The sequence below is a fragment of the Rosa chinensis genome, chromosome 1 (assembly GCF_002994745.2).
Source record: "Rosa chinensis cultivar Old Blush chromosome 1, RchiOBHm-V2, whole genome shotgun sequence".
Lineage (NCBI taxonomy): Eukaryota > Viridiplantae > Streptophyta > Magnoliopsida > Rosales > Rosaceae > Rosa > Rosa chinensis.
Window position 1 is genome coordinate 38,308,011 of NC_037088.1, and position 11,100 is coordinate 38,319,110.

The following is an 11,100-nucleotide window of genomic DNA, read 5'->3' on the forward strand; positions in this document are numbered from 1 at the left end:
TTCAAACAACTTAATAAGCAATAATCATTTTGAGATTAAGAACTTAAGAACTAAATATGCCATATATTTTCACTTTCTCAAACCACTTCCCAAAAAATTAAACAAAAACTAATTATTGAATTGAAATAACATTCTTTTTTATATTTTCTTTTGCTTCTACTCATTTTGCTTTCTTTTCAATTTTTCCTGATTTATTTTGCCATTAACAAAAGTAAATTGCAAAACAAAGATCACCCCCTAACATGCTTTCTCGCCCACATTTGTAGTAAGCACAATTTCATCATTGGTGTTGGAATGAACCTAAAAGAAACACAAAAGATACTAGAAAAGAAGAAACTAAAAACATATTTATTATTATTATTATTATTATTATTATTATTATTATTATTATTATTATTATTATTATATTACACACCTTCCCCTTACACTTGAACTTAACATTGTCCCTAATGTTACAAATGATTTTCTTAAAAGCAATTTCAATGAAAAGTCCAAGTATGAGGGAAAGAAACAAGCTATTTATAAAACTAAAACAAACTAAACATTGACAAATTGAAGAAAAATTGACAAGAGTAAAGTTAGAAATTTTCTTCCTTAAAGACCATGAATTCCAAGCAAGGCACCAACATATATAACCAACAAGGCAAGGGCCTTGCAATCCAACCTCAACAGTTCCAAGCATCATCATTAAGCAAGAAATTCTCTATCAAAAATCAACATCAAACCCAACATTATTCAAATATAAAGGTGAAGAAGAAAACAAAAATAACAACATGCATCATGAATATGAAAGTGGATTACACATGCTTAGCCATAAAAAGTTGCAAAAAGAATGGCTAAACGCATCATGAAGGTACAACTACAACGAAGTCACTCCCTAAAACATTGGGGGTAACAAAATAAAACCTAAACAAAATTAACAACAAACTACTACTAAAACTAAACAAGCAAAGCCTTCAAGCATCATTGCCATTCTCATCATCATTAGCGTCCATGTCGCCGAAGGGTGGTACAACAGAGGGTCCCGTAGGAATCAGTGGAGCTCGCATCAAATCAAGACTAGCCATGACTATATTAAATTGGTTGGATGTCAGCCTTTCGTACAATAGTAATTGACCCATTAATTCCTCAAATCTAAAGTTGGAAAGGTCCGCCAATATAGCATTCGCACCATGCAACATTGAAGTGTCAAAGAAACTCATGGAAGAGTTAATAGGAATGTTGGATGGAGTGGGAATAGAGGAAGAATATGAGGATGTCAAATCAAGACGAGCCATGACTATATTAAATTGGTCGGATGCCACTCTTTGGTTCAATTGTAATTGACCCATCAATTCCTCAAATCTAAAGTTTATAAGGTCCGCCAATGTAGCACTCGCACTATGTAATATTGAAGTGTCAAAGAAACCCATGGAAGAGTTAGTGGGAATGCTAGATGGAGTGAGAATAGAGGAAGAAGAAGGGAAGGTCAAATCAAGATGAGCCATGACCCTATTAAATAGGTCAGATGTCACTTTTTGGTTCAATTGTAATCGACCCATTAATTCCTCACATCTAAAGTTTATAAGATCCGCCAATATAACATTATCACCATGCAATATTGAAGTGTCAAAGAAACCCATGGAAGAGTTAGTGGGAATGCTAGATGGAGCGGGAATAGAGGAAGAAGATGGGGATGACGCATCCCTAGGCCTTTTGAATGGGGGAAGGGAGGAAGTGGATTGCGTTCTGGTCTTACCTCTTGGCATCTTGGCTAAATGAGCGACGATGAGTGTGATACCTAAAAACAAGCACAATTCAACACAAACACTTTTAGAAATCAACCATGTATAAAAGAGAACAAACTAAAATCACTAAGATTATTGCTAACACAAAATTGATACGAAAATTTTTATTGAACACGTGAAGCAACAATCTAGAAACCTAGGATTCTAGACAAACTATACAAGCTACACTACTAACCTAAGGTCCTAAAAGCTCGCAACAAAACACAATAACAATTTTGAATCACCTTGAACCTACAATATAGGAACGTAAACAACAATCTAGCATTCACAACACCACATTCCACAATGCTAACAAGATTTAATCAAAACAACATTCAACATGGGTCACCAAATTCCTAACCAAAATTATCAAAATTTATGTAAATTAAAGAAAAAATCAAACAATCCAAAAACCAATAACAAGTGAACTATGAAAAATTACGTCAAAACTACACAGTATCACATCCACATTCTAACATTGAAAGATTTGGCTTCATAGAATCATGGCATCATCAAAAATAATCAAATGAAAGCTCATTGAAGCTATAATCCATCAAACCATCGCTAAACAACCTAGAAATTAAAAATAGATAACAAAAACAACAAGAAACACAAAACATGAAAGCTTGCAGATTTTCGAGCAAGGGTTTGTAGCCTTGATACCCAACACACAAATCATCAAATTTCACAAAATACCACCAATTTCAAACAACCATAACTCTAACAACCTAGAATTTAAGAAAAACAAAGCTAACAAAACAATAAAAACAAGAGGTTAGGGAAAGAGAATAACTTCCTACCTCTCGGAGAAAGACCAAACGCTTCACCACACACCCAAGAATACCTAGAAATATTGATAGAAACCCGAAAATGCCTTAAAGCTCCAAAATTTTGGCTTGAAATTGAGTAGAAGATAGAAGTAGAATGGTGCAAGGAGAAGATGAACAGTGCGCAGCGAAGTAAAGAGTCGAATGGGGCAAAAAGAAGAGAAAGAAAACTGAAAAAAAATGGAGAATCTTAAACTTATACCCGAAACTATTATTTTAATTTCAAAATAAAAAATGAATTTTTTTTTTCTCGGCGATCCATCGCTGATATAAAGAGCTCGATCGTTTAAACCAAACCCAAACCCATTTTTGAACAGATTTAAAAGAGTTGGATTTTTGGGCAAACCGAAAAACCCATTTGATCTGCCATGGCGGCCATACCCATTTCCCGGCGACCAGCCTTGACAGTTCTCCGAGAGCAATTCCTCAGACCCAACCGCAACTCCAAACCTCCTCCTCCTCCTCCTCTCAGGTACGCCTCTCCTTCTCAAATTTCACTTCTTTACATTCCTTCTTCTCAACCCATCATCATCTCCATTCCCCAGGTCCTCCGATGCCGAAAAGCCCAAATCCCAAGGCAGCAAAACCGCCAAAGCCATGGCGTCGCTCATCAACTCCAACCCATGGTCATCTCGCCTCCAGTCTTCTCTCTCTTCTCTCTCTCCCTCCATCTCCACCACCACCGTCTCCCAAACCCTCCGCCGCATCAAAACCCCAACCCAAGCCCTCAAATTCTTCAACTGGGCCGAATCAATGGGCTTCTCCCACAACGCCCAATCCTTCTTCATGTTGCTTGAGATTTTCGGCCGGAACCGGAATCTCAATGCCGCTAGAAATCTCTTGTTTTCAATTGAGAAGAGGTCCAATGGGAAGGTTAAGCTCGAGGACCGGTTTTTTAATAGCTTGATTAGGAGCTATGGGGAAGCAGGGTTGTTTCAGGAGTCTGTAAAGCTTTTTGGGACGATGAAGTCGATGGGGATATCGGCTTCTGTTGTTAGTTTCAATAGTTTGCTTTCGATTTTGCTTAAGAGGGGAAGGACTAGTATGGCTAAGAATGTTTATGATGAAATGCTTGGGATGTATGGAGTTACGCCCGATACGCATACGTTTAATATTTTGATTAGGGGGTTCTGTATGAACTCCATGGTTGATGAGGGTTTTCATTATTTTAAGGAAATGTCAAGGTTGAAATGTGAGCCGGATGTGGTTACTTATAATACGATTGTTGATGGGTTGTGTAGAGCAGGGAAGGTTGAGATTGCGCGAAATGTGGTGAAGGGGATGAGGAAGAGAAGTGGGGAGTTGAATCCGAATGTTGTTACTTATACGACATTGATTAGAGGGTATTGTGTGAAAGAAGATGTTGATGAGGCTTTGTGTGTTTTGGAGGAGATGGCTAGTCAAGGGTTGAAACCAAATGATATTACCTATAATACTCTGCTTAAAGGGCTTTGTGAAGCAAAGAAGCTAGATAAGATCAAAGAAGTCTTGGAGGGAACAATGAGAGGTGAAGGATTTACTCCTAATACGTGTACATTCAACACACTGATGCATTCGCATTGCAATGCAGGAAACTTAGAGGAAGCATTGAAGGTTTTCACAATGATGTCAGAGTTACAGGTCCCTTCAGACTCAGCTACATATAGTGTTTTGATACGCAGTTTGTGTCAGCGAAGAGATTATGGTAAAGCTGAGGAGTTGTTTGATGAGCTATCCAAGAAACAAATCTTGTTAAGTGATCGTGGCTGTACACCTGTTGTTGCCTCATACAAACCTATCTTTGAGTACTTATGTAGTAATGGGAGAACTAAGAAAGCAGATGAAGTGTTTAGGCAGCTACTGAAAAGAGGAACACAAGATCCTCCATCCTACAAGACTTTGATCATGGGCCACTGTAGGGAAGGCACATTCGAAGCTGGGTACAAACTTCTAGTCTTGATGCTTAGAAGGGATTTTGTTCCTGATGTTGAGATTTATGATTCCTTGATTGATGGTCTGTTGGAAAAGGGTAAGCCCCTTCTTGCACAACAGACTCTAGAGAAGATGCTGAAGAGCTCTCATCTCCCAAAAACATCTACTTTCCATTCTATACTGGCAGCTCTTTTAGAAATGCATTGTGCCCGTGAATCTGCCAGCTTTGTTATTTTAATGTTGGAGAAAAACATTAGACAAAATATTAACCTCTCCACAGATCTTGTAAGGCTTCTTTTCAGTGAGGGATTGCGAGATAAAGCATTTGAGATTGTAGGGATGCTGCATGATAATGGATACTTGATTAAAATAGAAGAAGTGGTCAGTTTCCTTTACCAGAGCAGAAAGTTAATAGAGGCATGTGAAATATTGCGATTTAGTCTGCGCAAGCAAGCAAATGTCAGTATTGATATATTTGACCAAGTTCTATTAGGGCTATGTGATATCAATAAGCTTCGAGAAGCATTTGGCTTGTACTATGAACTGATTGAGAATGGTGACCACCGGCAGTTGCCGTGCTTACATCATTTAAAGTCTTCCCTAGAGGTTGCAGGTAGATCAGTTGAAGCTGACTTTGTCTCTAAAAGAATGCCAAAACATCAGCTGGTGGACAAATTTGGGAAGTCGAGACCTCAACTGTAAGTCTGTAAGTCCTTTTTGTACTTATCACCCCTTTGTGCAGGACCAACATGCATTCTTCCAAGTCTTTTACTTCCTATGAGCTTTTTGTGCATAAAAAAATAGTCCATGCATCTTCGTAAGAGGAATACAGAATTCTTTTGAATAACTTGAATTCGGTTCCTGTATCTAACTGGAAATATCTTAACTCTTTGGACCCCAGATTAAACCAATATAGGTCTGAGAACTATGCATGGAATGTATTGTTCTGAACTCGGTCCTCTATTGAGACTCTTCAGGCAGAACTGTTAAACAAGTTTCAAGGATCCCGATTGATTTTGTAGACCTCTATGGTGTTCTTAACATCAGCCTTGTAGGAGTAACTGCAAATGCTATTGTCTTATCAAAGTATCAAAATACACGTGGTGTTTTTGATGGAATGTTATTTCAAAGTTTCAAAATATATGCAGTATATAGGTCTCAGAACTATGCATGGAATGTCATGTTCTGAACTCAACACTCGATCGTGGCTCTTCAGGCAGATCTACGTTTTGGTGTTTGTGCATGTAATTTTGTAATACTGTAAAACAATTTCCAAGGATCTCAAGTGATTTGGTAAAGTGAAGTATCTCTCTGTGGTGTTCTTAACATCATGAACTAATGTCTTGTATGAATAATTACATACTTCACTTTTGAAGTCTTTTAAATGCATCCTATTTTTTTTTTTGGGTATGCAGATGACCATGCTGTCCAGAGTGCTGATGTAATTCTTCTCAACATTGGGAATGCCGGAATGGGCTATCAGGGTTGTTATAGTTGTTCAGAGTTGGCTGAACAGTTCTTCACATCAAGATATGTTCTTCGCTTGGTACAGCATATCAAGACCTTCTCAGTTGCCCAAAGATTCTGGTAATGATTCTTGGAACTACTGCCACTTCCAGTTTTATGGAACTTAGGAATTCCGGTATTTGATTGCTTGATGAAACTTTTTTAATGAAACAGATAGTCATTTAGTTAGATTTTCATTCTCTCTTAACTAACATGGATCATAACTCTCACTTACTTTTAGGGCTTCTTCCTTTTCTTTTTTCTTTCTGGTCTCAATCTAGAGAGTTTTCCATTTTTGAGAATTTTACTTCATGAGAGTGTAATTCTCGATGTGTTAATCATTATGTTGTTTGTGAATTGCCCTTCGCTCCGGTGCTTGCCAGATAATGGGCTACCCACTTCTCTTCGATGCTTGCAGATTTTGTGTTGCCCTGCTCTGCAGTGCTTGCCAGATAGTGGACTACCCTCTTCTCTTTCTCATCTAAATATCGATGGATGTCTTTTGCTTAAGAAACGGTGCCAAAGAGAGACGGGTGAAGATTGGCCCAAGATTGCTCACATCAAGTGCATATGTATCAATTTCAAAAGGATATGACAACAACAGAGGGCTTGCATTCCGATAAATTTGGCCATGTCTCAGAGGGCTTGCGTATTCTGCGTGTAAGATCCTATTGTTTGAACTCATTGTTGATTCCACAGTTCTAGGGTCTTGTTTGAACTCCTGATCGATGGGTTTGAGATAATCGGTTTGCCAACGACATGCCATATGAAGGAGAAACAGACCATCTACATTTCCTACGGTATGTCACACATCCCAATTCTGGTCTTTGCCCTTCCCAATTCAGTCTATTGATGTTGTTGTCGATTGATACTTTGAAAAGCTTGGTAATGTGTCTTCTTTCTGCCCTGTTTCTTGATATGCAGCAGATTCATAAAAAGTGAGCAAAATTTTTTGATATGTCAAGACAGAGATAGGCCAAGGTTAAGATTGCTCTCAGGACCAATATTGCCATGTCTTGATGTCTGAGTTGTAAGCATAATTATTAAATTCCCTCTCAGTTGATTAGGTTTACTCACCTCTTCACTCTAGTAGGCAATTTCTGAATTATTGCTTCTATTTTTTCACTGCTTCTCTTCTCTGACTTCGTAGAGCCGGTGCTGTTGTTGCTATCTGAACTTGCAGACTGTTCTTTATCTCCTCCACTCAATCACACAAACACAAGAATATATGTAGATCTTCCAAGCAGAATGCAAATCACAGAGAGATGAGAGCCAATTTTGGATCAGGTACGATACAATTGCATTCGAGACATTTCTAGTACACAATTTCTGGTTTGCTGTTTCTGATCTCTCTTCAGTTTGTTCTAGTTGAACTGACTTGGCTTCCATCAATGACTTTCTAGAAAGCTTTTGAAAGTTGCTGTTTCAATTCATCCTCAGAACTTGATTAATACCTGCCACACTAATCATAATAAGTCGATGTATATTAAGTACCGCAAAAACTTATAACTCAAGCTAACTAATCTAGCATAACTTCAACAGCTACTACAAAAAATCTATGCATCATAATCTTTTTCATCATAATAAAGAACTGGGGCATGTATTGATTTACTAAAAACTGTTTGAGCTCAAGTCCACACTAGTGTGTCTTCAATTTTTCCATTGAAAGATTATAAGCTGTAGACACAATGTGGAACTATATAGTAAATTCAGAAATTGATTATACAGATAAATTATACTCAGATCATTAATATCTGTATTAATTTTCAGTCTACTTCAACTTTTTGATTGTCTTGCTTCAGGGTCAAGCTAGTAGTGATGTTTATGTGTTTTTGTTGCCAGTGCGATATCAGCTCCCTTGATTTTACAAGTTTACAATTATATGCAGTACTGTCGCTAAAGGCATGTTTACTTTTGTATATGGAATTGAAGAATTAATGATCTCATTAAAGGTCATGGCTAAGGCCCTGCATTTTGAAAAAATGGCTAATGCATGTATCCTGTTATTTTCTGTTCTTTACATGCAGCATCTCAGAATACTTGTAGCTGTTGGACTCTCATAAATTTGAAGTCACTTTGCATATCTTCTGGAATTGAAGAATGACCTTAAAGGTTGTGGCACTTCAATATTATCTCAGGAGCAATAAATTTTGTTAGCCGAATCTTGGTTGTGTGTATGGGCAAAAGATATGAGTACCACCAGTTTTGCATCCTCACTGAACCGAACTTGGTCTCCATCCTTCATCTGTAAGATATCCTTCACCTGTAAGATCCTTTCCACTTTCTAAGTTAATCGAGTGTTACACATCTTACTAGGGAAAAATGAAATTTCAATGCCAATTGTTTTGAGCTTTCTCCATTCTTTATATGCAGCATGTCACAGCAAGGAAATTCTTTGGCAGACTATCAACTCACTGACCCTTTAAGACATTCTGGAGGGCCATGAGAGGTGTCTTTATTATTGTTACTTCATTCATTTACTCACAGGCCCTCACATAGCTGGGGAAACTTTTGCAGTGGTGTCAAGATTACTATTGACGGCTTCAAATTTTAAGGAGCAGACATAGAAATAGTACAAAGAAGCATTTTGCAGTTTGCAGTATGTATTAGCTCTATCTACACCAGAAACTATGTAAATTCAGCAGCAACTAGTTCTGTCTATACTAGTAGACAGTACCAAATTTTTTTGTTTCTGTATAAATGAATTGAGCAGTTCTTCATATATTTGATTTTGCTGCCCCTTACATAAACACTTTTGTACTTATACAGATAGAACATTCCCATTCTTTTCTTAAGCTCTTTTTTTTTAGAATAACCTTGGGCTGTTTCTTTGTAAAAATGAAAAGAAAAATACAATTGGACATAAACTTGTGGGAAAGTTTAAGGGGTGTACCTTTGGTTTTATTTAAAGATGATTATGAAGAAGATAAAGTGATGGCCAGTTTTAACCTTTGGTCTATTTATTTTGATTGCCAGAAAGTAAAAACCACTCCGTTTCAGCATTCCTTACCTGTCAACGCTGTTCAAAACTGGTTTTTAATTCGGAGTCTGTATGTTTTGGTAAGGTTGCAAATGAGACAAAGAAGACTGTGCTGTTTGGTGAGGTTGCAGAGATGTGCAACTGAGCTTGAATTTATAAAGCAGGAGAAAACCAAATCATCCGTTTGAGATTACAGAGTGCTAGTTGGAGGTTGAAGAGGAGTGAAAGTTGCGGGGTAAGCTCCTGATTACAATTTAATTTCGTTTGAAGTTTTCTTTTTTTCAAAATTCCATGAAAATTCCCAAGTTGCTAAGAGCATCAAGTTTGATTTTTGATTATTGCAAATGCTAATAAGACGACTCAATTAATTAAGTTTTCAATTGCTGATTCGATGGACTAGAGAGTAAGGAGTGGGTTGAGTTTTCTATAATTTCTTGTCTTTGATGATTGCAATCAGAAAGATGATACCTTTCACATAAGAAATGAATGCACAGGCATGTGGTATACGTTTCTTTTTTGTCTTTGATAATTGCAAATAGAAATAAATCGAAATTTGGAAAAGCCTGAAGAGAATTGGCTAAAAACAGAGTAAATGACACTTCTAGAAAAGAATCATTTAGGTTTCAGAAACTTATTGATCACCCCTTACACTGGGGTCATTGATATATCATGCAACAAATTTGAAGGGAGGATTCCTGAATTGATTGGGAACTTGAAAGGACTTAACTTTCTTAATGTTTCCAACGACATTCTCACTGGTACCATCCCATCATTGATGCAGGACCAATATGTAAACTGTAAAACTAAGGTTGCTGTAGAGATAATCTGCAGTAGGCTAAGAAACAGAAAGATAACTACTGGAATCACACCAGTAGGTTCTAGGAGTCACACCTAGGAAGGGGGTTGAGTTACACAGCCAAGGATAGCAAACACTCTCAGTTTTATTAATCTTAATCTGAAAAATAAAAGACTACAAACGCCTCTATATATAGGGAGGCTAAGATAATTCTAGAATAACTAGGAATATCCTTGAAGAATCCTAAAGAAATAATCCTAATAATTATAAGAATCCTAATAATAAAAGTCTAGATTTATTTGAACTACTTTCCAAATCTTGACTTAAAGTATTCTGCTTGTATTCTTCATCAATCATCCTTGGGAAAGTTGACATTACTTGAAGCATTACACCTTTCAAATAACAGGCTTCCAGAGAAATTCCTCAGCAACTAAAGCAGCTTACATCCCTCGCATATGTCAACGTCTCTCACAACAATCTCACAGGTTCCATACCACAAGGGTGCCAATTTAATACGTTCAAGAGGACTTCATTTGAGGGAACCCGGAATTGTGTGGAGAACCATTGCCAAAGAAATGTGGAAATGCTAAGACTCCAACTCCACGCCATCCTCAAGCATAGATGGAGTTGAATTTGATTGGAAATTTGCATTAGCGGGATTTGGAAGCGGGTTGTTTGTGGTAGTGGTACTTGCAAACATCACCATCACTCAGAAGCGTGAGTTGTTTCTTGAGATAGTTGGAATGTTGATCAGGCTAATCAAAAGGGAGAGGCTGGGATGCAGAAATTGATGAGCTACTATGAGGTTCTGGATTTGAGGTTCTTTCAGTTTTTTGTGTTTGTTTTGTTTCGTTATTGCTTTCTTTCTCCTTCAGCCTTTTTATCTATATGGTTTGTTGATGGTGTATCAGCAACAACCAGAGTGATTACAATAAAAGTTTCAGAGCATCGTATATATATGGTTTTGTTAATGCAAATGACAGTCTGAATGTTTCATGAATTCCATAGCATGTACTTATAGAGTAGGTTGTATGTGCATTGATTTAAAGCATGGGATAAATACCAATTTGTTAAGGTTTTATGATAACGATGATTATGATAAGCTGATGCATATAACAATTATAGCATATGTAAATGAAATGTTGAAGAAAAGTCTGCAAGTAGGTATATATGAATAATTTAATTACAGAGCAGAGTTTTAGTGAAACGAAAATGAAAATGAAATTTTCTAATGCCTCGAACTAAATCTACGAAAATTTTCAGTATATTAATGCAGCGTTATGGCAATGGCAACTAGATTGTTATAGTGGTAGA

The 11,100-nt window shown here is 37.1% G+C and overlaps 2 protein-coding genes across 10 annotated transcripts; one reads left to right on the forward strand and one right to left on the reverse strand.

Annotated features, from left to right (window-relative positions):
• Positions 1-705: 705 nt before the first annotated feature.
• LOC121051003 lies at positions 706-2,695 on the reverse strand. The gene is made up of 2 exons (XM_040512733.1): positions 2,567-2,695; positions 706-1,780 (listed from the first exon to the last, which is right to left on the reverse strand). Exon 2 carries the CDS (start codon positions 1,746-1,748, stop codon positions 957-959), a length of 792 nt encoding a protein of 263 aa, XP_040368667.1. The 5' UTR covers positions 1,749-1,780; positions 2,567-2,695; the 3' UTR covers positions 706-956.
• A 106-nt stretch (positions 2,696-2,801) lies between these two features.
• LOC112197893 (pentatricopeptide repeat-containing protein At1g02060, chloroplastic) lies at positions 2,802-8,805 on the forward strand. 9 transcript variants are annotated; one of them, XM_040512731.1, is made up of 9 exons: positions 2,802-3,065; positions 3,139-5,210; positions 5,920-6,091; positions 6,429-6,810; positions 6,938-7,040; positions 7,161-7,297; positions 8,038-8,275; positions 8,384-8,459; positions 8,528-8,805. In XM_040512731.1, the coding sequence occupies exons 1-2, from the start codon at positions 2,962-2,964 to the stop codon at positions 5,204-5,206; spliced, it is 2,172 nt and encodes a 723-aa protein (XP_040368665.1). In that variant the 5' UTR covers positions 2,802-2,961; the 3' UTR covers positions 5,207-5,210; positions 5,920-6,091; positions 6,429-6,810; positions 6,938-7,040; positions 7,161-7,297; positions 8,038-8,275; positions 8,384-8,459; positions 8,528-8,805. The 9 variants fall into 9 exon arrangements, with proteins under 9 accessions (XP_040368665.1, XP_040368666.1, XP_024194637.1 ...); XM_040512732.1 differs by having other exon boundaries at positions 8,038-8,257; XM_024338869.2 differs by having other exon boundaries at positions 6,394-6,810; positions 8,384-8,805.
• The last annotated feature ends 2,295 nt before the right edge of the window (positions 8,806-11,100 follow it).